Genomic DNA, 27,552 nt, shown 5'->3' with positions numbered 1-27,552 from the left:
GGGAGTGTGATTGTGTGTACAGTGTCTATTTGTGTCTGTCTCCACGTTGGGTGAGTGCCAAGTATTTATTTGTCTGTGTGTGTGCCTGTTCATCTGTGTCTATATGTCAGGTTGGGTCTGAGACTCCACCTCTCTGGGTACATCTCAGGCCCTCCAAGGTATGGAGGCCTATCTCCCCTCACCACACTCGCTGCCAGGTGACCCCTTGTCTGGGGCTCTCCTCAGCTCTTCCCAGGAGGGTGGCACGGTTGCCCTTCCGATGGTCCTCTTTGGGTGTGTGCACACAGGTGTACGCATGGGTGTTCACAGACACAAACTACACCTTTCTTGGCTGCTACCTCAAAGCACATTGCGTGCTGTTGATGTTGCGTGCTGCACAATAACATTCAGTGTTTAGTATCTACTGTCATTTACTCTTAGCTAGATTATTGCAATGGTGTTGTGTTTATTATGTTGCTCTCTTTTTTGTTTGTTTTCTCTTCTGATTTTTCTTCTCTCAACAGGTGATCCAGATTATTTTTTTGAAGTGCCCTTTCTCACTGTCTCTCTTCCCATCTGTTTTTCCTTCCCTCCCTCTCTTTCTTTCTTTCTCCCTTTCCTATCCCTCAGTCATGTCTGTCCCATCTCTAACAACCGAAAATAAAATAAATGATAATATGGCAAGGCCATGATGATCCACTTGGTAATTGGGCATCATTCTTGGCCTTCCGACAATAATTCTGACTGCTACAGAACCAAACAGGACTGGCAAAAAAACAAGGTTACAGGTAACTCTGTTAAAATTTAATGTAAGCCATGATATGGAGACACTTTTATCTGATGAATTTTTTTTCTGTGTGTCGTCAGCTCCGTTAATTCAATAATACGAGATAGCCACTGTGATGTTGGTTCAACGAGTCATCCAGTGTCGCTCTGCTTGGCTGCCAACACATAATTTTTCTGGAAATATTAACTCATTGTATTTGTTTATCGCTTGCTGATTTGATATTCCTATTAAGGGGGCGCACAGAATTATGATTGCAAATAACATGTAGTAATTCAGTTTAGCAAGAAAAGTCTTTGCACCACAACAATAACAGGGGACAAAATACATTCAGGCACGTTTGTTATCATCAAAACTATAATATGTAACAAAGACAACAGAAAGCTGTTGAGCTCTTGTTCTTATGCTCTGCTCTTAGTCTTTCAAGATGTTTTTAATAAACTGCATTAAAACCAATTTTAAAGTAATAAAATGCTTTTATTCTGCATTGAACCATCACAAGAACAATTTAGCCACTTTTAAAAATAACTTTGAATTTACAGCAGTGCAAAGGTCTCCTTGAGACAGCTGCCGCACGATGAGTGGGAGGCTTATTAAAAGCATGTTTTTACTGTCGTTCCTCCAGCATTGCAGCGTTGCCCAGTCCAAATCCTTTGGGGCCAAAGTTTTTGGCATAACAAACTGCAGAGAAAAACGAGAATTGACTGAGTCAATAATCAACATTTAGAGGTAGTTTTCAAATATGACCTGTGTGTACTGTGTGCTGCTTTGGTTTTTTCCTGTAGTTCTGGTTAAATATTAAATGTTCTGGTTTTAAAGTGCAATGAAGATAAACAAGAACCATCTTTACAATGTGTGTGTGTTTGTGTGTGTGTATGTGTACCTTTGCAGTACAGCTCTCCATCCTTATCTGTCACTGTGGTCGACTCGAGGCTTTTACCACACAGAACGCAGCGGAAGCAGGTTTTATGCCAAGGCTAAAGACGCACATATTTGTGATTATTAATAACAAAGTGCTACAAAGTTCCTTACATGATATTGTCACACAGTGGAACTTTATATTTATCTTTTATATTGGTTTCATTTCGATTTTTTTTAGTTTATTTGCGAGTTTAGTTTTTATTGCATGATTTTATTCTTCTGTTTGTATTGCATGGTTTTTGGTGTTTTATTTGACATTGTTTTAATCCACTGTGGATTGGCTGAGCATGGGACAATTAGCTGATAGGGATCACCTGCTGAGGTATGGGTATGTCCAGAGGTGGCCTATCAGCTGTGTAAAGACCTAAGGCAGGCTAGCTGAGCACTGGAGGAGAGAAGCCCCAGACATGAAGAGGAATGCAAGAAGGCCAGGTGAAAAAGAGTTGGGAGACAGTGGGAGACTGTTGCGAGAAGTGCAACAGTGGGAGGCGCTGCATGTAATCGACCGCCGGGCAGATGTGTACCTCTGCCTGCATATGTGAGTAACACTCTCCCCACTGTCATATGACGGGCACAGCCGTTTTGGGAAAGGGCCGCCATAGTTATAAGCCAGGGCCTCTTCCGGGATGATTGCTCTGGCCCCTATTTATTTATTTACAGGACGCGGACGTGAGGGGAGCTGTGGTGGCATCGCATGAGGGACTCCGATGCAGAATGCGAGCTGGGCTGGGATGTGATGGGCCCAGTGAAGGGACAAGAGGGGGATAGGAGGATGCTCCTCGTCTGCCTGAGATGAGGCTGGCGTGGACTCCGCTCTGGGGAAGGAATTCCTGGCCAGCTGGTGGACCCATAAGGAACATGTGGCACACTTACATCAGGCGCTAAGCCTTGATTTCATCGTTAAGTGGCCTAAAGAGTCCAAACTGATTGGGTTGGGGGGTTTTTTTTGGTATTGTGTCTTTGATTTTTGGTGTACCCAATAATCAGCAATAAAAACATACATCTAGAAGAGATACAAGATGTGAATTTAAATTGTTTGTCTGATTGGGCAACAGCAAGTAACTTTGAATTTAAGTCATACTTTAGATGCACACAAAGAATAACAGGATGGTCCTCACCTTCCCTGCTCCCATCACCTTCTCTGCTGCATAGACTGCTTTGGAGCATCGAGGGCAGCGATCTGAACTTCCAAACTTCTGGGACAATTTATTGGCGGTGGATTTTGAGGAGGCTGGTCGAGGTTTGGAGCTAGAAAAGAAATGCTGTGTGGTCAAAGTAGATTTTTTAAAGCAATTTTTCTCTTTAAGGTTATTTGCCTCTGCACCACTGTTTCGGTCATGGTTAAGGTTAAGGTTATAAGGTGCTCTGTCTTTATCTGTCATGAACACTTACTCATGAGGCTGAGGGCCTGCATCCTGTCCAGGAGGATCAGAGCTCAGAGCGCCAGCTCCTTGCCCGTACCCATATCCTTTCGGCCCGTACTTTTTGCCATAACAGGACTTGCAGTAAATCTCAGACTCATGCGCTGCAACTGTTGTACTGTCCAGCCCCTTTCTGCAGCTCACTTGTGTGAAGGAAACACACACATTTAGTACCATGCTGACCATGAGACTGTGTGAGATGTTTTCAGTAGAATGTCATGGTGGTATAATGGAGGTTAAATAAAGCACCCACCTAGCTAGTGTTATCAGTCAGCAGTAACATTACACATAGTCTGATGTCTTGTATTTCTATTTGTAGAAAGAGAGGGGATCATGAGGTGAAAGTTCGAGAAAAGATGAAGACTCAGAAGATGGGTGAGCTTTTCACAGAGGCCTTTCTGAGCTCCCAGTGGAACAATCTAGCAGTCACACAGGCTACTGACCAGCTGGAGAGTGTATGTTTTGGTGTAGGGGACAGTAAACTGGGAAAGTAAACTGTCACTGAGTGATCCAGTTAAGCACTTGTGGCTGTATGAAATCAGCAAGCAAGCCAAACAGAAGCAGGGTGGAAGAATCAAAGAAGCTTTGCAGGCAGGTCATTAAACACAGAAAAATACAGAGGGACTGCTGAGTAATGATGCAGGCCCAGATGGGATACACAAAGGTGAATGGAAGGAGGAAAATAGCTGGGGGGGTTTTACGTGTAAATTACTTCTATCACATATCTGCATGATTCTCCAGATCCACCATGACACCCTCTGTTGGGGCAGTGCGGGTCTGCTTACTGCAGATGAAGCAAGTCTTGTGGAAGCTTCTTGCATTACACTGGATCTCCTCTGCATGGTACACTGTCTTCTCACAGGCTGCACATTTGGCTCCTCCTCCCCAGTTTGGCATCTTCAAGAGTAAATCAAAATAAATAAATAAAGGAGTTCAAACAATCTATTGATCTGTTGTCTTGTTTTCCAGGCTAGAACTGAAATGTAAATATGATTTCAATTCCCAATTTGGATTTGAAACACCCTCTCTACTTTTAAGACTCTGCTTAAAACCTTCCTTTTTGATAAAGTTAGCCTGGATCAGGTGACCCTGAATCCTACTCTGCATTAGGCCTAGGCTGCAGAGGGTTTCCTATAATGCACTGAGCATTTCTTCTTCCCTCACTCTTTACACTCACTATGTTTTTATACACCACTCGCCTAAGGTTGGTCTTCTTTTTTCAATTCAGTTGAATTCAATTATTTTATTTATACAATTATTTTATTTATACAGCCCCAAATCAAAACAACAGTCCCCTCAAGGAGTTTTTTTTCTGTCTTACTTCCTTCAACCCCAACTGCTCTCAGCAGATAGCTGCCCTTTGGTATGCCATGTTTTGTTGGAGCTTTCTTGTTAAAAGGGAATTTTTCCTTCCCACTGTTGTTGGCATGTGCTTACTCATAGACAAGTAAAACATCGTGCAATTAAATCAGTGTTAATGTAAGGACTGACTTGATTTCCAGTATTCTGTACATGTATGTAATCATATTAAAAATCCAATTCAATTCAGTTTTATTTATGTAGCACCAAATCACAACAATAGTCACCTCTTTTTTATATTGTTAGGTAATGACCCTACAATAATACAGAGAAAACATCAACAGTCAGATGACCTCCTATGACAGTGGTTCCCAAACTTTTTTGCTAGGCCCCCCTTTGTTTCCAAGAAAAATCTTCGCACCCCCACCACCTAACACACACCCATATTTTGTTTTCAAACTCCATTGCGGTTTATTTCACACCTCAAACATTTAGTAAACGATTGAACAAAAAAGTAAACTGCAATAAATTACAGGTAGTCATTTACTACTAGTAAATTAGTAGTAATAAACTACTAACTTTGTGAACCTACACCTTTGAAAACGCAGCTGTTTCTATGCGTTTGAGCCTTTCGTCCACACGTAAACGGCACTTCGAATCACCGAAAACTGAGATTTTTTAAAAACTCTGTTTTTGCGTTTTGTGTGGACGAGGAATACAGTTTGTCACGCAATGTGAAAGGTATGTGCCTTTTCCTACGTCAGACTGTGCGCCATGTTATGGTTTACATGAGATGAATTGCAGATAGAGACAAAATACTGTTACTGCTAATCTTAATATCTTCAGTTTTTACATGCTTACATATAGACTACACACGCAGTTACTCTCCCTCCAATTAGAAAAGCAGAGGCCTCATGGTGTAATTTTACTTGTAGTTGTTTTCTCCTGTGTAATAATATTCAACATCGCTATCAATACATTTTTTTAAATGTCTCTCTGTGCAAAATGGGTTAAAAAACATAAACAACTGTGGCATACTGTTTGTCAGTGATTTGGACAGGGGGGACAAATTACGGCAAGATCAGCCTGACATTATTTGTATCCCGCTGTAACTTTACTGTATAAACAGCTAACATCTCCAAAATTTCAGGATTAGTTAGTCATTATAAGAAGTGTTTGTGAACTAAAAATCAAGAATGTGGGATACTGTTCGTGATTTGGAGAGCCCAGCGTGTGCTCCCGACAGGGAAAACCAATTCTGCAGGGGAGACCTACCTTGGCACTTGTGCAGGTGAAGCCAAAGGGCAGACATGCTTCACCATTTTTCTAGTTTTTGTTTTAGAATGAAGTTGGAAACATATTTGACGATGCTTCATCTCCTGCTTTGCGTTTGTGTGGAAGCCCCGTCAAAAAGCTGTCCGTAATGCTTGCAGGGTCCAAGCTTTCTTTTTTTTTTTCTTATCTTTTCATACCGCCACTGCCCCCCCACCAGCCCCCTCCTCGGTAATGGCTCTGGGCTCTGCTCCTCCCCAAGGAGCGGGCCCAGCACTTTGGGAATCTCTGTTTTAGAGGATCTACCTTATCTACATTTTTACATTTATAAAATTTGAAAGAGGATACTATACTGAATTTAAAAAAGGTTAAAAATCATCTCCTCACCTAAACAAACAAATAAAATCTCTATGTTTTCTGGTGGTTGTGTGTGTGTAATCTCTATGTGTACATTCCTGCATGTACGTGAATACACGTCGTCAGGGTTACGAAGATTTCAAATCAAATCAAATCAGTTCTGATATTGTCTAACTGCGATGTGTCAGTTTTTAACTCTAACATCCATCCTAACATTTACTCAGGAATGGCAGCTCTGCCCTCGCTGGCGTTCTGTCTGACATCCCAGTTTGCACTAATATCAAAGGCTGCCCATCACCTCACAGCATTGGTATGTGATATTCCAGGAACAGGGGCTTAACTGTCATATTGGACAGACAAAAGCTGAGCTGTCTCTCCTTCAAATTACACTGAAAACAACTGAATATTACTGAGACAGATCCTAAATTTCACGTGAAAGTGCCGCCAGCCGTTCATGGTTGTGTATAATAAATGCGTCAATGTAAACAGAGTTCTAGCAAGAAAAATTAAAGTAGTAAGTAAAAGTATCATCGAGTACTTTACTTAGCTTGGAGTAACTACTCAAACCCTGAAAGCGAGCTTTAATACAAAAGGTAGCAGGTCCTTACCTTGACTCCAAGCTTGCTTCTGTGGCTGACTGGTGATGAGCGCTTCTGGGCTGTTTAAATACTGTCTCACCATCACCACGGTCCACTGGTGACACTTCAATGAAAGTATCCTCCTAAAATAACTTGTGACTAAGCAGGGCCCTCTGACCCTTCATCACAAGCTGAAAGAGGCCTGAACATCAGCCACTCAGATATTTGCTCTGCCCTCAGACAGAGTGCGGGAAAGTCTGACTACCAGCAGAGAAGCATTACAGGATTATATGCATGAACGGTGTATTTAAATATAACTATTGGTTGCACCACTGATGGTGAACACATGGCTGAGCTGCGGTAGTGACCTGGTGATCTTCACATCTAGTTGTAGGGTCGTGGGGTGTCATGCAATTGTTGGACGTTTCATTCTAATATTTAGGATCTTCACCATACAATATAAATTGCCATGAGGTGACTGTTACTGTGAACTGGTGCTATATAAATATAACTGAATTGAAATGAATTGCAGAACAAATGTTAAAGATTGGTCCTAAGCTTCCTACAAGGGAAAGTAAACACAGCTTGTCACAGACGTTTGAATCACGTCAGATCTCTTTACTTATTCTACTGAAGTGATACTTCATACTTAAGCTCAAGAGAGAAGGCTTTCAGGACTGTCTCCAGTCAGCTGCTAGGCCATCAAGAGATAAGAGCCTAAAAATATCTCATGAACAAGTAGCAAATGGACATATGAAATTGAACAGAATAGAATAGCCAGTAAACAAAATCAATATGAATCTGTCCACAACAGATCCACGTAAAGTAGCTTAATTAATTTAACATTTTTATGTTAATGCATTCTGTTTAATAAAATTTAACTTCAGAAGCTCTGGTGACAAATTAAAGAAAACAAAAACAAAGTGCAGAGTAAAGAGTAGAGCTTCAAGATTGAGCAATCAAGACCATGTACTGGAAGCCTATGGGGGGACAGTACCCTCACTGGTTTTTTTGACGATAGTAATACAGAGCCAGCTAATGTATCTATCCAAAATCTGCACATCTGCTAACTATTTCTTTGAAATCATTTTAATACTTAAACTCTTCTGTGAGCCCCTTGTGTCTTATGGGTGGGGGCCTCATAATCCCAGGACAGACCGTTCCTATTACGATATAAAGGTTCCATCTTAGGATAAAGGTCAGAACTCTGCAGTGGATCCTTCAAACTATGAAAGCAGATGATCAAGACCCAGAAATAATGTGCTAGTGCCGTTTCCCAGTTTTAAAAATAGTTTTAGACCCACCTGTGCCACTGGCACCAGTGGGAAGGAAAAACTTTTGACCTCCAGCAGAACCAGGCTCAGGGTGGGGCAGCCATCTGCCACAAACAACTGGGGATGAAGGGATTTAGAGAGGGAATGTAAATGCGATCTGTTCATAAGTTGGCGACGACGGCGACAAAGGATGCATTTTTTTCTTTTCTTTTTTACAAAATACATATTTAAAATTTATTAAGCATTTTTAAATTTAGCAGGACATCAGATACAAGTGTAATTTTCTTATAAATTAATCTCACAATTTCTCATTTGTCTTAGGATGTCTTACAAATATTCACAGGTTCTCAGCAATTCCATTCAAGGGGTAACAGTTAACATGTACATGCCGTATGTGCAAAAGTGATCTTGCTAGATTTTACTCGAGTGCTGATGTCATTTTACTAGTACTGACAAACTGAAAAAAGGAATAAAAATATCCATATTAGCAGAAATGGAAAAACAAAGCAAACAAAAAACCCCCAAAACAAACAAATAAAAAATATCTTATTCTTACATTTCTCCCCATGCCATTCTATTCCTGTGAAACAGACCACATAAGCATCACAATGAGCACGACGGTAGTGTTGATGAATATCGGGATAAACCTGCTTTTTTAGAGCTGGCTGTCATAAGAATGAAGGCAGTGAAGCTGCTGTGAAATGTTTTCAGAGGTAATGAATACTGTGTAAATGCTAAACAGGTTAAAAAGGGGGAGAAAAAAAAACACCCATCCACCCACAACATAAACAACACCCACACACACAAATATGTACTCTAAGATCCTTCAGGGCCCTCAGGACTCATCAGTGGTAACGTCCAGCTTTCTTTGAGGGATGTGTACAGTTTTGGTGGATGATTGTCCGGCAGTGTTTACTACAGCAGCCAGAGGCGAAAGGGAGACCGGTGTGTGAAAGAAGCTGTGCTGGGGGACCCCGCTCCCTTTAGGGGTGGCCATCAGGGGCTAGAAAACAGACAATAATTAGTTAGACTAATATTTCTCAACCAAATTAGTATATTCATTTCATTGATCTTATATGAACACTAAATCCTATCACCTCAATAATAAAACACTTGTTTCAGGTCTAATCAGACAATCAGAAGCACCTCTCTCAAACTGTTAAATCAGTGAGACAACTGAAACTAACTCAAAAACACCGCCAAGAAAACTGATGACATGCATGTAAATCCATGTGTGCCATGAAGTCTGAAAGCAGAACAGATTAAGTCTGGTTTAGAGGCCCACGCTGTTTGTTTATACCTGCTGTACACCGATCAGGGCCACTTGATGTGGGGATACAGTCTGCTGAATGTGCACAGGGGACAGAGGTTTGATGAAAACCATGGCCCTCTGCTGCAGAGTCAGGGGGCTCGGCAATGGACTGGTCAGGGTGTTGGCACGCTCTGGAGTCTGAGGTGTAGCAAATGCACTTCCTGGGCTGGAGCTGGAGATCAGACCGAGGTTCTGCAGGGTGAAGTTTAAGATGGCAGGACTGGGACTGTTGAGGCGGTGGGCTTGCTGGGTGGCCTGTGGAGAGGCTGCGTTAGCGGGTCTTTGAAGCCGAAGGTTGGTGGGTGTAATCTCCTGGGCTGGGGCAGGTCTGGAGCCTGTAGACAGAGTAAAAGTCAGTTCTGTTGTTTGGATGTTGTTTATGCAATCTTTACTGTGCTGCACACAATGATAACTGGAGACCTAACATTTTCTTGACAGTTTAAGTATAAAATCTATGTACAGTCAGAGCTCGAGCAGCACATTTAATAAAATATTTACCTGCAGTTGGTGTTTGGTAGATGTTGGGAGGTGAGATCTTGTTGCTTTCTGCTCCTGAACTTTGAACTTCCTTGTAGCTGATGAGGGACTGCTGGGAGATTGGGATCAAGTATCCAGCTGGGATTAAAGTCTGGATAGGTAGAGTAGAACAAAAGAAAATCAACAAATGAACACCTACTAACAGATCATCCTCTGATCCTTGAAGTTCTTTTAGCACTTCTACCTCAGCATGAAGCTGTCTGGGTGTGAGGGGAACAGCCCTGACCGGTGTTAATCCCGCCTCGCTGTCAGAATTTGCCACCTTCTCTTCTCTGTCCAGTAGGAGTTCCAAACTCTGCTCTAATGTCTGATTGGCTACAGCCCCGCCGGGGGTGTTGACAAACTCTGGGTCCAGGTGGAGGGCGCGAGGCGAGGGCCGACTGGTGAGCTGACCGACACGACGGGCCTTTAGGCGGGCCTGCAGGATCTCACAGAGCTTTGGCGAGGTGTCCTAGGAGGTGAACAAAGACAGGCGCTGAGAAATGAACAGTGCGGGGTGATACAGTTACATAGTTCTGTGTTGGTTATTACCAGATTATTACATAAATGGCACATTTAAGTTTTCTCACCTTAAAGGTGGGGTCAGACCTCTTAGCTTTAGAGGGGCTGCCCTCGGATGCCAACTCTGAACGCAGCCTTTTGACCCCCGAGGGACTTGCATCGGCAGCTGTGTGGCTCTTAGCTGCCGACTGGCCATTTGGGCTCTGCCCAGCCTTATCTTCAAAAGTCATAGAGCGCACTGCCAGGCTAGTTGGCTGCGGCCTGGCCAGAGGGTTTGACCTGAGCGAAGAAGGGTTCAAATACACGGCGTAGGGCCCGCTCCCTCGCTGCTGAGGTAACAGTACAGGGATCAGGGGCGAACACTGCGCGGGGATGTAGGCAACAGACCCTGATGGCTGTGCTGCCAGCAGGGCGTGTGGGATCGGGTTGGCAGTAGTATTGACTGCCTGCTCCTGAGTTGGAGGTTGTAACGGTATACGAGATGGTTCCACTGAAGTAGGAGTGGGAAGCTGTAACACGTAACCTGTGTTTGCCTCTGCAGCAGCAGGCTTTAGGCCTACATCTCCAGTCCTGCAACACAAGCAGGACAATCATTTAAATGTTTTATGTTCTTTTTAAAAGTGGATGCTCACATTGAAATATGACAAAATGTTTAATATAATGAGGTAAGTTTGTGCACGTGCAAGCAATCTCTGTGGGTCAAAAGCCAAATAAGGTAAAACGTACAGAGTTATTACTGAAGATTTAGCTTAGGATGAGTGACAGACTAAATGGAACTAAACTTACACTGACTCCTGGTCGAGTTCAATCTTACAAATAGCAGCAAGCTGGGCCATTTTGTTTGGGAAGTCACTGTTCACTGAGGAATCACCTGAAGACAGAAGAGTAAATTTAAAAAAAAGAAAGAAAAGAAAATTAAGAAGCTTCATTGCATCATTCATAATAATTTGCTGGAGAAGGAACTTTTTTTTTAAATGAAGAAATGTCTTTTCTGCTTACTCTTGACAGGACTGCTGGGGGCCGAGTTGATCTTGCGTCGATCATCCTGAATGCTCTTGGCGAGCTTTATGAGGGACGGGTGGCGAGTGAAGCTGCGTTTGGTCCCCGGTGACGAGAAGAGATTTTTGGCACAGTTGTCGGCAGACGCACGTGGTTCAAGTACGCCTTTCTTCTTGGGTGGGCATGCGGTTGAGGTGTTCTCCGAGTCTAGAGGAAGAGTTAAGTGCTAAGAAAACACAAACGCTACGACTACACCTTATAACTGAGGGCCAAATTTTCAGGGAGTTCTGGTGATACCTATGACTTGTGGGAAATCATCAAGGCCGACCCATTCGAACGCCGGTTTCCTCCCCCTTTCTTCTGCCACGTGAACTTTCTCAATGAGCTTCAGGCTTCGTAGCACATTAGCTATGTCGTACAGCCGCCGCACTTTGGCTGCAAACACACAACCAAACAGCGTTAATATCGACTAGTGAAGACACAAAGCAGGAAATACACATAATCAACATTTAAAACTTCATAAGATGCCTTTACCCCCACCTCAATCATAACTGTCATAGAGTTCATGCATTGTTCACATGTATGCCACGACGCAGTCTCGATTAACCTTATACCAGGGGTGTCAAACATAAGGACCCGCCCAAGACTCCAATCTTGCCCAACTGGAGATGTTTGTAACACTTTCGACTTTTAAATTTTAGACTTTTAAGTCATACATTTTACAGCTTTTCATTCTCTCTTATATCGCTCTACTGACAAAAGAACTCCCTATCAGAATTCATACTACACCAAGTAAATAAGTAATAATACACCGTTAAATGACAGAAAGTTATTATTATTTTCAAAATCTACTGTAGAAATTTGTGTTCACATTAAACAAAACAAACAAACAAAAAAAAGAAGAAGAAATTTTGCCAATTATTTTTGTTTTTGTCATATAATTAAAGGACATCTCAAAACATCTCAGAAATGTGTGTCAATAAATGTTTTCACACCATCAGAAAAACAAGTTTCACCGGTCTGGCCCACCTAGGATTAAAGTGAGCTGTACATGCCCCACAAAGTAAAATGAGTTTGACATCCTTACACTACACCTTATTTGGATGAGGCTCTGTACTCACTCTTGAACTTGTTCTTGTCTTGATCTGCTGCCTGGTCCTCTCCAATCAGGATCTTTGCAGCCACGTCCAGACTGACCACACGAGGATTAGACACCAGAAAGAGCATGACAAACTTTTGGCTCATCACACGCAGAGATTTGTCTTTCCTACTGTTGACAGAGGCTGGACAAGACATAGGACAATAAACACAAAGGTTTGTGTTTGAACCTAACTGTTTCATTTTGTATTAGTATTTGTGTATCATCTCACAAAATTCAAAACGACAATTTTATTGTTTATATAAAAACAAAATCTTCTCCACCTGCTTTGAACTCCACTCCTGGCAGCTCCACAAAGAAGAGCTCTTTCTGTCCGTGTTCTCCGTTCTCCAAGTCCACCACCGCCACCTCGTTCTCCTTCTCCTCCCCGTCAAAGTCAAACTCCTTTTCCACAAGGCGCTGGCGGATCTGCTGCATCTGCTGGCTGTACCGGTGTTCCTCGCCCACCTGCTTCAGAATGGCCAGAGTCTCAGCCAATTTGGTTCGGCCGTGCCAGGTGTAGCGGTTCTTTGCAGAGCGGCTCACCATGTGAAGACTCTCCAGCACGTTCATGATGTCATAAATGCGTCGGCGCTCCACATCTGTGAGCGTAGGAGAAAAAATAAAATTTCTTAACTCATTAGGTAAAAGTAACTCATTAGAGGAGAAAATGAAACAAACCAGAATAAGTTACGATCATGGTGTTTTTGTGTGTGTTTTTTTGCCTAAAGCAGAACAAGTCAACTCAGATATGATGTATCATAAGAGCTATTGCTAAACAAAGTAAGTTAAGCAATCATTAGCTACAATCTATGAGCTTAATAGACATACTGAGCTCAGTGGCCACATCATCCAGGCAGATGTCATTGTTGAGGGCTGGGTTTGGGTAATCTGGATAACGTGCAAGGAACTTGTGACACAGAAGCCCCAGACTCTTCTCTTTTCTGCTAATCATTTTCTCTGACTCTTCTCCATTTTCAGGCTCCTGTAAAAAAAAGACAACAGACAAGAACAGCTTTTTTACCATCTCAACATACCAGAAGATGCCTGTGACATCAGCTCTAGTATTTTATTTGTACCTGTGTAGATTCAAGACTATCCCGCCCATCGTTGTCCATACAGAGCTCCTTTTCTCGGTTTCTGATCTCAGGACTAGCAGCGCTGATGAGCATTTTGAGGTTGGAGGTCGGTGTCCAGGGATCAACTGAACCAACTTCCCTCCCTTTTTTAGGTGTGGTGAGGGGACCCATCGTGATCTGGTTGTCCACTAAGACACCACACGAACCAGTTAATGTCTTTGGCGTTTTTGTTGTTTTTACCAATACCTGGGGTGCAACAAAACCACCATCCTGGTGAGAAAAGGAGAAGACATATTAAGATGCAAGCCTCATATTTCTTCTCTGGTTAATACTGAAATGTAAGAATAAAAAAATACGAATAAATTTTATCTAAACGTGGCCATATTATGCTGTACTTATTGAGCTTTGAATGAGACTTCTGGGTCAGTTTCCAAGTTAGCATAACAGTTCAATAAGGATCATATGAGCTATAGTTATCTAGGTATTACGTTACCTATGTTAACGGTATAGTTCAAAACAATCAAATACTTTAAGAAAAATCATATACAAAGGCAATTCACTTAAATAGCCATAAAAAATTAAACCTGCAGACCAGATTTCTTCGTTATTATATTTATAAATCTTACTTATGTATATATACATTTTTAGAGAATATCTTACCTCTTTTGGGGGTAAATATATTTGCCGGGGAACCGGCAGTGCAAACAATTATGAGTTTAATAATGTTCACGGTGTCAGTTTAACAAACACCATGACTTTTCTTCCTGGTAATTTTTGTCAAAGAAATCTTTTAAAACTGATCAAAACATGATTAATATTGGCGGTAACTGACGTACATTCCACCGAATCGCAGCCCCAACGGCAGGGCGGTACCGCCCTTTTTATCAGAAGCAGCCAATGAGAACGAGGCGCGAGGCAGCGGAGAGGAAGTTAATAGTGTCCCGCGCAGGTAAACAGTTTTTTGAAATCCTTGGCGCGGAACGTGCCTAAAGCAACAGTGACGGCTCGCTTTAACCTTTAACACGTTTTTGGCAAACAGTTAATAATTACTAAGTTCCACCATGAGGAACGATACTTTATTTTTATGCCGAGTCTGCTTTCCGGTGGAAAAACGTCCTACGGTTAAGGGTGGGCGTCACGTACGCCAGCTACGAGTGCCCACCGTCCGATAAGAAACAGTAAAACCGGATAAACAAGAAACATTTCAACCAAGCCCAACTGGCTTTCAAGAAACAATAAGGACCAAAGTTTAGGCTATAAGTTGTTAGCAAATCAACACATCTACGTACAGTGCCAGTGGAAAAAAAATCCACCAACATTTACTTTCCAGCCGTCTAGATCTCGTGTGTGCTTTAATAAAGCTCCCAAACCTTAGAGAAGTACATAAACAGACTCACCTAAATCCACGAAATGTGTCTCTCTCAAAGGAAACTTGACATCTTCGCAGTAGTATGTTATGGAGTCCAGGCAGTCTGGTCCGAGCGCCAATAAGGACTTTATTATGGGACTGCGCTTCTCCGCGTGCACAGAGGCGATAGAAACGTCAAAAATCATACAAAATTACTGCAAAGTTTGCGCGCCTCAGCTTTCTCTCTTCCTCTGCCAGTAAGCAGTGGCCTTTTGGTCAACGTTACTACAGTTATGAAAAGTTTGCCCAGTTGTGTCGGTGACCGGCAACATTTGGCCCGCCCAGTACGAGTATGCGCGCTCACGTCACACCCGCCCCATACCTCTTGGCGGGGAGAAAGGCGGGCCCAAATCATCTGTAGCGTCACGTAACCTTTCACCTTCCGAGCAGGAAGTTCCATTTTAAAAGGAAGTTAAAATACAAACATTTCCTTCATTTTCAGTCCAGGTTTTGTATGCAATCATTCTCAGGGGAACGTGTTTTTCTGTTTTTTGGGGTACTCAATAATGATCTACTCAAGGATAAAAAATTCACTTAACTCAGGGGGTGACCCAGTGTTGTGTCTACACAAAGCAGAAAACTTAGCAAAGAACCAGTTTTAAATGCACTTTGCTACTAGTAGCAGCCAAGTAAACACATCATTTGTTCTAATTTCTTTTGTGTATCTACGAAAAAAAAGAGCCAAATGTATCTCAGTTTAACAGGAATAAAATAGTATTTTTACGCCCACAGTGACTTCCAAAGAGGTGTTAGTCCCAAACTTGGCTTATCTCAACATGGCGGGAAGTTTGTCCTTCAAAAATCTTAGAAAACTTGACAAGTGGAGAGCAAAAGAAGAAGTGTCAGGCTTAAAACCGCATCTAGAGCAGATAAGCAGTATCTGAGAGTCATGTCCTGTAGAAAAAGGAATAAAAATCAGTGACTGAGACCCAAGACTCAGAAATGTTCTCACTGTAAAGGTTTCTGTCAATAAGTCAAGAGAAATAATGAAACAAGAAAAAAAAAAGGCTGAGGTATGCCAAATTACACAAGAACTGGACAGACTATCAGTGACGACTTTTAGAGTTACAAAAGTGGGTGTCCACAGCCATCTGTAAAACATAGTGGAGGCTCTTTCATGGTTTAGGGTTGCATTTCAGCCAGTGGTGTTGGGATCTTGTCAAAACTGATGACATGAACACCATCCATCTATTCGCTTCCGCTTATCCTTTTATTATGAACACAGAAAATTGCATTCAGATTTTGATTCACTACACAATAATCCTAAAATCTGGAAAGTATCCAAGTGAATGAGTCAGAATGTCAGTGATCCCAAACAGACTGGTAGCACAAAGAAGAGCTTTGAATGTCCTTCAACAAAACTGGAGCACTATTACCGAAAACTGCTTAAGGACATTTCAGGAACGCTTGCCTAAGAGAGTTCAGGTTGTGTTGAAGGATACAGGTGAGGCATAGGAGAACATTTAAGGGCTCAAAACTAATTTAAACTCTGTTAACTCTGCTGTTTAGTCTTTAACTTACAGTAGAAAACATCTTAAGATGACTGTTGTTGTGATTTAGCGCTATATAAATAAAACTGAATTGATTTGAATTGAAATGACAACAACCAAATCAATTTGACACCCATTAACATAGTCACAGTCTAAAGCCTAAATATAATTTCTGGTCAGCATGATGTTTTCTGTCACCATTGTTCAGCACCATGCATCTGCATGGGATTTGTCATCGTTTTAACAGTAGGAACTCCCCCAGATTAATAATTATGATGATAGCGAAAATTTCACAGAGTGCATTTTGGGTATACTTTTAAAGGTCATATCACCATCTAGTATATGAAAGGTCTCCTTTTTAGCCACATTTAGAGTCAAAACAAATATATTATAGTCCTTATCCAGTGCTCACCATGAGAAATTTTCAGTTAAAGGCTTGGGGCAGAGATGAGGTACAAGCCAACCAGGTTTCACCACCAGCACTGACAAACACAAACTAAAACAATGTCGCCGAGTGGTGGGACATGGTTCCAGTAACAGCCTCTGATGTTAACTGGCAGTCTTTCATAGACTATACTGGTAATTAACCCCCAAGCCATACCATTAAAATAATAAACAAAACACACAACTTATCTGATAATATAACTTACTGATATCAATGTGGGATCAACACTGTATAGATCACAATAACTACTGGCCTAGATACTTATGATCTAAAATAAAATAAAAAATATAATAAATAAAACAAAAACCAATATGACTGTCTAATCCCCTTTTAAATTACTTGGTGCTACCTGGCACCTTGAAGAGGCAATCAGGAAGTCTGGGGACTCTTTTTGTTGGAACACCCTTGTAAGAAAACACAGGTAAGAAACAATCTTGCAGTCAAAATGTTCACTTAAGGTATAAATTGGTTCTCCTACCCATTAGCATGCACACCAGATAAGTGTCAAAAGTAATATTTTCTGTCAACTTGCTATACTATACGCCACCGGGCCCTCTGACCACCAGAGGGCCCGGTGGCGCCAGTGTTCGGCAGCCTCGCCTCTGTCAGTGCGCCCCAGGGTGGCTGTGGCTACAATGTAGCTTGCCATCACCAGTGTGTGAATATGTGTGTGAATGGGTGGGTGACTGATTGAGTAAAGTGCTTTGGGGTCCTTAGGGACTAGAAAAGCGCTTTACAAATACAGGCCATTTACAATACTATTCACACTTTTGGTTCCCATGTAGACATTCACAAGAACAAGCTATGAGGCGGCCAACAAGTAAAACCTACAAAACAAAAAAACAATTAAACATGTTAAACTTCTTTAAGTGTAACGTTTTACACAAATAATGTTCAAACTACCCATGTGGGTTATAGTGAATAAATAAGTAGAGTATTTTATCATCTTCCCTTTAAAAGATGATCTATATTACACACAGACATTAATAGCCAGTGTCATGATAATAGAGTTTTCCCAGCTGGTCATCATAAGCATATAAATCTTAGCTGGTGACATAATTTCAGTCCAGGTGGCAATATAATAATAAAAGGGATGGTCTTGACTCTACACGTGTGCAAATGGAATCCAACAAATTATGCTTTAGGAACTTTCAGATAAGTCAGTATGCTAAAGCTATTGTTGAAACTTTTTTATGGAAGACTGTGTCTGTGCCTTACTCTCAATTGTAATTAAGACTCTGATGCTGCTACGGCACCTTTAACCGTTTTTTGTTTTTGTTTTTTCTAATCAGGAAAAACATGAACACAGATAAAACAATTAAAAACTGATGGCCATCGCATCAGAATGAGCCTCATGTTTCTGAGGATAATCCTTAAAGAAAAAAATGGGATAGAAGCTGTCCTGGGATCAGGCTGCTGTATAGCTGTACCGCACTAAACTCTGCAGTTGTCGCCTGACTAACATTTCACTTTGAGTCCCTAAATGTGCCTTCACCCACTACTTTGTAGTAAGCAGCATTAAATCAATACAGACAACTTTTTGCAGCACCAAAACACTAAAACACCAAAAAATACTATGCCTACTACAACAAGACGGGAGAAAACTTCCTGCCTTAAAGTTTTGTGTAAATGAAGGCTGTGTCTTTATGAATATGGATCATGTGAGCCCGGCATGAACTCAAACAGGGTGTTAGTGCAATATTTGGCCGCAGGGACCTTTGGTAAGATGGACACAAAACATGACATCTGTTAGTTGGCGCTGCAAATATTTTTTGTTTGTTTTAGTGGAATTGCCACATGCATTGCAACAATAATATAGGGAAAAAAAAAAAAAAAAAAAAAAAACTCCAGATCTTTTAGAGTTTTCTGAGCAGAAGCACAGGTTCAAACAGTTCCTGTTATTTCAGTTGCCATGAGAGATTTTCCTGAAAATTAAAACCCGGATCTTCAGTCTAGCACACAGCTGTTAATCATTACGTGCATGGATGCACACGATAACCACATTATAACCACATCATACAGCAAATAACCAAATTAATATAGCTGCTTGTTTAAAAGCTTTGTGTGGTTTGTTGTAAACCTGAATTTACATGATTTGATTACTGGCTTATTTTGCAACTTGCCAGGAACATGTCAGCATAACCAGAAAAATTTATCACACATAAATTAGATGGGAACGTTCACCACAAATCTAGGCTATCAATTAATGCAAGTCCCATGTTATTGGTTAATTTTTTGATAAGCTGCTTAGGCTTTCTAGGCCTAAAACAAGACCAGCTGATAAAACATGACCTGGTCTTGATCTGTTGCAGTTATACACAAGCACAATTTGGCTTAACTTATAGCACATAATCCATATTTGTGTCGAGTGGAAAAAGGAAATGCCAAAGACTTCTGCAAAAGATCCAGTTTACAAACATATAGCACAACATATTTAAAAAATATATAGCTGTGCATTTGTGGAGAGAATATCGTGGCTTTCAGTCACCGAGAGAACAGTAAATTCAAATTGTATAAGGAAATTTTACAGTCCTGGACCTGAAGCATAACAGACCATTTCTGTTTCAACAAGACAATGAATCATCAAAACACACTGTCAATCAAAAACGGAGTCTCTGGAAAAGAAGAATTTCAGGTTTTAAATAGCGGAGTCTAAATTTAACCCACTCGAGATCCTGTGAAGTGTACTGTTCAGTCGACACAGCTGCAGTGGCTGTAGCTCAGGTGGTAGAGCAGGTCACCTACTAATTGTAAGGTTAGTGGTTTGATCACTGTTTGCACGCAAACATTTTTTAAATTTTTTTTAGCATCCCAAATATCATTGGGCAACATATTAACCCCAAGTTGTTCTACAATGCAACCATCACAGTATGAATGTGTGCTTGCATGGATGGGTGAATGAGGCAAGTTGTGCAAAGTACTTTGAGTGCTCAGATAGAATAGAAATGTCCTATATAAGAACCAGTCAATTTACCAAGTAACACTGATGAACTACAATGGCTCTTTGAGGGGATGGTGTGTGAAGTCCAAAGTTCCTCCCCATAGTTAAGCAGATTTCATAAGCAGCTGTGTAATGACCCAGTGGATCATCAGAAACACTCACCAGCCTACCAATAATCAGTTCCAGGCTTGTAAGAACAGGTTATACACATCCTTAAAAAGTAAATAAAAAATAAACTGAAAAAATCTGATTTTATTTATTTAGTGTTAGGTCATTTGCTTAAGTAAAAGTACAAAGGTAAAAACAAACAAACAACAAAAACACTTAAAATCTTATTCTATAGTATTCATTTCTGAAGAATGTGTAATATACTGGAATTATTTATATTACTTTGATGTTCCAACTAATAAAAGTGAGTCTAAATTTAATGACTGGTATCTGAATTTTCCAGTGTGGATCAATAAAGTCTGACTTTCTAATAAGTTCACCTATAGGAATGTAGACTAAAAAGTACAATTACCAGTTATTAGCGCTTGCATGTCTCTAATTCCCCATTAGGTGGCAACCAAGCACTACCTAGCGAGAGTAACCATGGAAACCTACGGCCGCCTTCAAGGATGTTGAGAGAAAACATCGGAGCTTGAACCACCGCGTGACGTAATGCCAAGGCTGAGAGAGCGAGCGGGACCTTAATGCTGCCTTCAGGTGCTCGTCGTAAATGATGGCATCCATGTCCGCTAGTTAAACACAGTAAAAGAACCGTTTTGACAAAAAAAAGAAAGAAAAAGAAAAGAAAACCCAACTGTTTGATCGCAGTATCGCAGCATCTGTAACGACAGACTTAAAATGCCATCCTCAAAACTGCGGGCCTATGATAATAATAATAATAATAATTATTATTATTATTATCAATAATAATAATAATATGTAAGTTTTACATCACAGACACGAATGTGTAAAACAGAGGCTAACTCTAATACAGAGGCACTTGAAAGTCATTTTCATCATTGTAAACGTATTATGAGCTCTCATTTTAAGACAAAACTATTTTGGTTGCAAATAATATAGCCTACGAGGAGATCTAATTTTCGAGTATTCTAGCAATTTTGCTAGTCTAAAGAGCTTGAAAAGAAAAGCGTCTGGACTTCTTTAAGTTGCTTGAAGACGTTTCACCTCTCATCCGAGAAGCTTCTTCAGTTCTGAGTTCCTTAGATGTCCAGGATGACTGAGAACCTTCACGGACATTTTGCTATCCATCCCACGCAAGTATTAACATTTCCGACGGCACGTGAATGAGGCAGCGGGCTGCTCCGCTTTCAGCCAGAGGAGCGGACCGCGCTGCGCACGAGACAGGTACCATTCTCCATGGGGAAGGCAAAGAAAACAGAGGAGAGCGCGGTGAGCTCCAATCTTACACCAAATTCAGTTCTTTCATTGAATTTCTTCTTCTCGTTTATTTAAAGCAGCCAACTGCTACCAGCTCAGAGCAGCAGCCGGTGTGTCAGGCAGCCTGTGAGCTCTCCCAGATTATCCTGCAGGGATGCTGCAGTAGCTCAAACCTTCGCAAGCAATTTGTTCAGTTTGTTTTAACTCTCGAGTTAACGTGTATCTGTTGTCAAAGTGTAGCGTTAGCAGCTTTGTGTGTAGAGAAGTCCAGAAAGTATACAGCATGTTTAAAAGACCGTTAGAAAGTTGCCAAATTGTGTTTTATTAAGTTTTTTCTTTTGTTTTCTTAGGGTTAAAAAGCCCACACCTGGAGCAGGTGTGGGCTTTTAGTTTGTGCGCCGTGAAACGTACTCAGATTATGGGTTGTAGCGTGTGATCGCTGAGCAGTCAGCAGGAAACTAAATGATTCCGAAATCATTTAGTCGTTATCATAGTTAGCCCATGTATGGCTGCAATTTGGTCGTGTGTGTAAAGATGCTGAAACATGAGTTTGTCACCACGGTCTTCTCCGTTTTCTTCTTCTCTTGTTTACTGCAAGGTGCCACACGTGACCGCGGAGCTGTGAGTGACACCAGCTCCTCCACATCAGATTTTTCTGGATGTTCTTTTTTTGGGGGTGGACTCCTTTTGCTGCAAAGAAACTGAAATCTGCCGACATTTTTGTGGTTTGTTATAATAGCAGCAGAGAAGACCACGAGGATCACAGCCTTCTTCAAGAGCAAAGGTCTCTTGCTGCTGTGATGTTTTTAGAAGAGGGGTTCCTCCTGGTTGTTTCCAGTTCCCCATCTCAGCCCTGATGCTCACTTCAGGTCAGCCCCTTGGGATCTGGAACCTCAAAGAGAAACCATCAAGAAACATTATGACTGAGACGGAGCATGTGGCCGAGGTTGGATCCACTCAGAGACTCGGTGTCATCTTTATAATGAAGCAAAGCTGATAAGAAGGACAATTGTTCTTTTTTTTTTCTTTAAAGAGACATTCATGAACCATAAGTGGAAATTAAGTGGGACGGGGACTGAAATACTCTGAGCAGGTATTTCCCTTCATTCCGTGTTAAAAAAGGTGGGATATTTAGCTGTGGGAGAGCCCGAGTGAGTACTCAGTTACTTATGGAAAGATGGAGGCAGGAGCAGAGGCTAGCCCACAACAGCACCAGAGGAGGAAGCCTGTGCTGCATGGATTGGAGGACCAGAAAAGGGTGAGTGTGTATCTACTTGTGTGGGATTCTGTTGGCTTTACTGTACAACAAGGCTGTGTGAGGGTACGCAAGCTTACAGTGAAGCCATGCTTTAACAGTTGACTTTTGGCAGGGTGATGCATGAGACGTCAATGAGGGAAACAAACCTGTTGCTATCTCCTTTAGTAAAAATGTTTGGTTCAATGCATGAGCAAAAAAAGTATTCATTTTGTCATGGAGGAGATTCAGAGGTCTGCCTGACCCTCTTGAGGAAACAAACTGTGGAGGCAAGGGAAGCAAAGCGTGATTGATTGAAAGCTAACAATCAGTGAAAGCGTCAAGGAGTCTGTGGGTTCCTCTTTGAGGCCTCTTCCTTGGTTTGTGGTTGTGAGTTACTTCAGCAGTCTGCTGCGCTGAGATTGATAGAGCACTTAATACCACGACTCAATTTTCCCTGTTTCAGCTTCGCTCCGCATTTTCTGCATGATGTTGATGTAGCGCTGTTGTAAGCTGGTAAGGGTTTGAGTTTTAGATGATTACATTGTCCTCTGTAGGACATAAAAAACCCTCCTTTTGTTTGGAGATAGAGATGAGTTGATATTCTCATTTGCCTGGGATACTGCACGGGTCTGACAGATTGGAACAGGCACCAGGTGACAGACCTAAATAGATGTCTGATTTAGAGTGCATTAGTCTTCATTTAAGGATGGGAGGCAGAGTGAATTTCTCCTGCTCTGCTGCAATGGGCAGGGACTCGACTGACTTATGGTTCAGAGTATGTATCTCACGCTCAGCACAATGTGTTTATAGCTAAGAGATGAGACAGGGGCACCCCAAATTCTCCAGGTTGGGGATTGTGTCTGTGTTCCAGCATATTGCAGCAACCATCCAGAGCAGCTGAGAAATGGACAGCTGTTGAGGTTTTGATTTCAAATTATGTACAGATCTGTCAGATTCCTGCCATAGGTGCACCAGGGTTTAGGTTTAAGAAGGAGGTCCGTTTCCTTTCCTGTTTATCCCATGTCCTCTTGTCACCCCATAAATTATTGATTTGATCAGGTGTGTTAAATTAGACACATGGGAATATGTAGAACATGAATATTAATTGATCCAACCAAAGTCCCAGCTGCTGTTTTCCAGTTTCCCAGGCTACCGAGTATCTCGCTGGATGCTAAGTGACACACCGAGCAACACGAGGACCTTGAAGCCAAAAATCCATAAGAACCTTTCTGCATATTGTGATTAAAGGGGTCTGAGAGGGAGCTTCTAGACCGCTGTGCGTCCGCTGTCTTTGGCCATTCACTGCCATTTTGTCACAAATCAGGCGAGCAGTGCAAGGTCCTTATGGAAGCAAGGTGTATCACATGAAACATGTACTTAGAGAGAGGGGATTCGCAGGTAGCATAACAACAGCAGTGGCTGCATTGACTTCAGACAAGCTCGCAAAAGTATATGACGAGTTTGGCGATTGTATTGAAATACCCCGTGTGTCCAGAGAGGCACACATTGAGCAATTGTAAACATTGTAAGTATATAACTTTATATTGACATACCCTGTAAATATAACAAATAGATTTAACTCAATAATCCTCAGGACAGAGAAACTGTATATATCGATGCACCAGTCATAAAACCTAAAAAGTTGTTGCTGACTTTGCCCCAAAAATAAGGTTATAAAAAGTCTTGCCCCTTAGAGGTTATCTCCCCTCATTACATCTCTGATACAAAGCAGTATAAAAAGAAGAGGAAGATGTCCAGGCAGTGGGGGGGGGGGGGGTTATAAAAAAATCTTATCTGGATTTTTCCATCTGCTTCATTGCTGCTATGGTAACTAACCCTGATATCATTCATAAAGGGATTTTTTTTTTTTTTTTTGCCCTTTGCATGCTCAGTGAGTTCTCAGCAGCGACACGTCTAGTTCATTAGAAGCCAGCTGCAAACGTGACGGCATCATCAATAGGAAAACAGAGCAGGCCAGACGCTTGGCCATCCCTAAAGAGAAAGGTTGCGCTACACTGGGCTAATATTCACCTTCCCTCTTAATGGACATCAAGCAACATACATAAACTGAAAGCACTGATGTAGTAACGTTGACACACAGCTACCCACTGTGAGAGAATTACCTCAGGCTTTCATGCAGAGATTCAATGTCCCCTGGCAATTACCTAGGCTGTGTGGGTTCAAGATCCTATATGTGATACTCTCCCCAGTAGGAGGTAATTGGATTTTGTTCTCTTTGTAGATGTACTATGTCACATGTCCCCTGCTTCATATATTAATGTTCACTGAGTAGCAATCATGGACGTACACGGGAAGTACTAGAGAATCATGGATGCATTTTATTGTATTGCAATTAGGGCTGCTCGATTATGGTAAAAATGATAATCACGATTATTTTCACTGAAATTGAGATCACGATTATTTGACGATATTTATTTAACCCTTTAAGACCTACTATAGAACCAAGTCCACCAGAGCTTATATTATTTTTTTTTACATGCTGTAGTGCCATTTGTGGGAGCACTTCAAGTTGCTATACATCAATACAACTGTTATAGCCCATATTTTAATAATATGTATGCATTAAGTCCATAGTAATTACATAAATTGCAAAAAAGTGCAATAAACTACAAAAAAAATTGAAAATCGCTTTTGTTTTGTTTACATATATTTCTACTTGGAGAAATTTAAGAGGCTTATCCCTCAAAACTTTAAATACAATAAAGTTGCAAAAAATAGTTTACAACAACAGGAAATTTATTTTGAGTGTCTTCATAGTTTTATTTTGGAGATACAGCAATTTTTATATACTGCAGGAAAAACAAAAAACAATCCTATGATGCAAATTTGCAAAGAAAACAGCATGTGCATCATTTCACTGTGGGAAGTGTTACGAACAGCTGATAGGATCGGCAAAGCGTGTTTCTGGAATATTATGTTTTTGTTCCTGCAAGCGCTTTTTATGCAATTTTTGCAAAGCTATATGTGGAACGAAACCGCTGATGGCATCAGATGTAAGTACAACTCCTCCGGTTTCATATGCAAAACAAATTATTGCGCTAGCTTACACGGTTCAGGTTCTACAGGGATTTAAAAATAGTTACGCAAAATGGAGCGTGCTGCTCTGACCGGCTTTAAAGGGTTAACAATGACTTTAAAAAAAATAATATAAAATAGTGTGCAACACCACTGAAGTTTTTTTTTTTTTTAACTCTCTTTTCAACCAACGGCAGTCACTCTCCAAATAACTTCTGCTTAGCTTTCCGAGCTTCCCTCGGGTCCTCTTAATCAGCGGTCTCCAACCTTTTTTGCGCCACGGACCAGTTTATGCCCGACAATATTTTCACGGACCGGCCTTTAAGGTGTCGCGGATAAATTAGGGAGGGGCTAATAATCGGCTCAGTCATTTTTAATGATCGTTGAAAGCCCAGATCGTAATCGTGATTAAAATTCGATTAATTGAGCAGCCCTAATTGCAATGATGTTTTATTAAGAGAAACACTGTTTTTTGTTACTATCAGAAACCTGTCCTTATGTAGCCACTTGCTATTCACTGAACATGAACTCCTTGAAGTTAGAGCTTTAGTCTTAGGAATTGTCCAGCTGCAAGAAAGGATTGCAATTGTACTGTTACTTAGCAGCATTTTTGCAAAAGCCATTAGGTTAATTAGTTCTTACAAGTTTTACTGGATAGAAATAAATTTCTCCTTTTCTGGGATACCACTGAAGGATACTGAATAACAGGAAGTCAGTGCTGTGCCACTGTTGTTGAAGTAGTGGCAAGTTTCATCCTTAACGCTTTAACAACACTGAAGAATCTACAAGTGGAAGCGGAAAGTTCAACACTCAGTAAAAACTGCCATAAAATTAAGTCACATTAAAAGTTTTATCTGATGATCCTTGGACAGACAACAACCTCTCCATTAGGTCTCGGCTAAAACTGTAAATAACATAACATCTTTTGGGAGTCAAAAGCTGCCTCTAACACAGATATAGGTAATTTTATAACCATGAGAATGTAATGTGTAACTCTGAAAATGTTGCCCCACATTTTTGATAAAAGTTGGGTTTCCTCTGACAACAACACTTTGCAGCACATATTCATGCATTGTTTCTGCTCTGTAACACAGAGTTGTGGGAGCCAGCGTGAAATTGGGTTGTAGAGATTTCAATGATTGTGAACTAGAGGTCTAGACAGGCATGCTTAATTTATTGAAGAGCAACAAAAGAGAAGAAGTTGATCTTTAATGAACAATTCTGTTGCGTCTGCTGGTAGGTGGGATATCCCAGGCTCCCATACAGCCTCACTCCTGAGAGAGTGCTAATGAAACACTGAATTCTCTGTTATTGAACTGCTGGCTGATTTATATCCTGACCTCACACTTGATTTTTGAGACATTACACATTTACAACACAAATGTCAAACATATGGTAAAGGTTCAGGCAGTGTTGACTTAAATCTGTTTTTCTTAGCCATGCTGTCTACATGTTTGGTGAAAAAGCAGCGCTTCCAACATTTCTATTATCCACAGAGACAGAACGCAAATCAGGATTCATTATGCTGAGAAAGCACCAGCCTCAAGCTGACAGTCAAAAAGACACTAATTAAAAAAGTGGGCAAGATTTCATTACTGGTTTGACATTAGATCTTAACCTCCGCCCTCTCACTAGCAAGTCCGAGAGACGATGAAGGGCATTCAGAAGGTGACAGAGAGAATTGTGTAATGGAATCTCTTATTGATTCAGTTACGTGAGAATAAAAAGGATTCTGACACTAATTGCTCAATCAGAGCCGCTGGAAATTATGTATTTATTTTCACCAGCTATTCTGACTGCTCATTAAGGAGTGTTTGATACGGTTGGGTGGGGTTCTGTAGGATAATGAGGTGTTTACAGTGGATGCGCGTGTTGATCTGCTGCAGTTATTCTCTAACAGCCTCATAATTAGCTAAGAGTCACAGAGGAGTGGGAAACGCTACATGGCTTTTGTTTATGTTCTTCATAGGGTGGACTTAATCTGTAATCTCAGGACACATTTTATACACAGTGGGAGAGGCCTGTTTAGCGACGTTTCGAGTTTCCTTTCCACAGATGACGGCCTCTAGTGATTCCAGCTTTAAAACGGTTCGATGAGACTTGTTGATAGGATACTGACCCTATAGTAGTTAAGCTGACAGTGTTTTGTTTTGTTTCA

The 27,552-nt window shown here is 41.2% G+C and overlaps 2 protein-coding genes across 3 annotated transcripts; both read right to left on the bottom strand.

The window, feature by feature from the left end:
* Positions 1-1,280: 1,280 nt before the first annotated feature.
* On the bottom strand, positions 1,281-6,658 carry csrp3 (cysteine and glycine-rich protein 3 (cardiac LIM protein)). Its single transcript, XM_085357801.1, has 6 exons — positions 6,642-6,658; positions 3,891-4,002; positions 3,077-3,248; positions 2,803-2,932; positions 1,647-1,740; positions 1,281-1,444 (listed from the first exon to the last, which is right to left on the bottom strand). The coding sequence occupies exons 2-6, from the start codon at positions 4,000-4,002 to the stop codon at positions 1,371-1,373; spliced, it is 582 nt and encodes a 193-aa protein (XP_085213927.1). The 5' UTR covers positions 6,642-6,658; the 3' UTR covers positions 1,281-1,370.
* Positions 6,659-8,720: 2,062 nt separating this feature from the next.
* e2f8 (E2F transcription factor 8) lies at positions 8,721-20,369 on the bottom strand. Of its 2 annotated transcripts, XM_085357779.1 has the most exons (13): positions 20,307-20,369; positions 13,452-13,697; positions 13,204-13,357; positions 12,657-12,974; positions 12,356-12,517; positions 11,532-11,669; positions 11,235-11,441; positions 11,022-11,106; positions 10,304-10,805; positions 9,919-10,185; positions 9,696-9,825; positions 9,186-9,532; positions 8,721-8,888 (listed from the first exon to the last, which is right to left on the bottom strand). In XM_085357779.1, exons 1-13 carry the CDS (start codon positions 20,367-20,369, stop codon positions 8,721-8,723), a joined length of 2,787 nt encoding a protein of 928 aa, XP_085213905.1. The 2 variants fall into 2 exon arrangements, with proteins under 2 accessions (XP_085213905.1, XP_085213914.1); XM_085357788.1 differs by lacking the exon at positions 20,307-20,369 and having other exon boundaries at positions 10,304-10,783; positions 11,024-11,106; positions 13,452-13,622.
* Between the last annotated feature and the right edge of the window lie 7,183 nt (positions 20,370-27,552).

The sequence above is a fragment of the Diplotaxodon limnothrissa genome, linkage group LG1 (genome assembly GCF_057381915.1).
Source record: "Diplotaxodon limnothrissa isolate DT_005_m linkage group LG1, D_limnothrissa_male_GT1.1, whole genome shotgun sequence".
In the NCBI taxonomy this organism is placed as follows: Eukaryota; Metazoa; Chordata; class Actinopteri; order Cichliformes; family Cichlidae; genus Diplotaxodon; species Diplotaxodon limnothrissa.
This window is presented reverse-complemented; position numbering and strand designations above follow the sequence as displayed.

What these genes read in the sequence shown, in the direction of transcription:
- csrp3 (XM_085357801.1), bottom strand. Translation starts at nt 4,002, where the DNA reads ATGCCAAACTGGGGAGGAGGAGCCAAATGTGCAGCCTGTGAGAAGACA. An exon ending in CAAGACTTGCTTCATCTGCA is followed by an intron (nt 3,249 to 3,890) that starts GTAAGCAGACCC and finishes CCTTCACACAAG; the next exon opens with TGAGCTGCAGAAAGGGGCTG. An exon ending in TGGAGAGCTGTACTGCAAAG is followed by an intron (nt 1,445 to 1,646) that starts GTACACATACAC and finishes TTTTCTCTGCAG; the next exon opens with TTTGTTATGCCAAAAACTTT.
- e2f8 (XM_085357779.1), bottom strand. Translation starts at nt 20,369, where the DNA reads ATGTTTTCTCTCAACATCCTTGAAGGCGGCCGTAGGTTTCCATGGTTA. An exon ending in TGATGTGGCCACTGAGCTCA is followed by an intron (nt 12,975 to 13,203) that starts GTATGTCTATTA and finishes CTACGCTCACAG; the next exon opens with ATGTGGAGCGCCGACGCATT. An exon ending in AGACAAGAACAAGTTCAAGA is followed by an intron (nt 11,670 to 12,355) that starts GTGAGTACAGAG and finishes GTGTGTTTGCAG; the next exon opens with CCAAAGTGCGGCGGCTGTAC.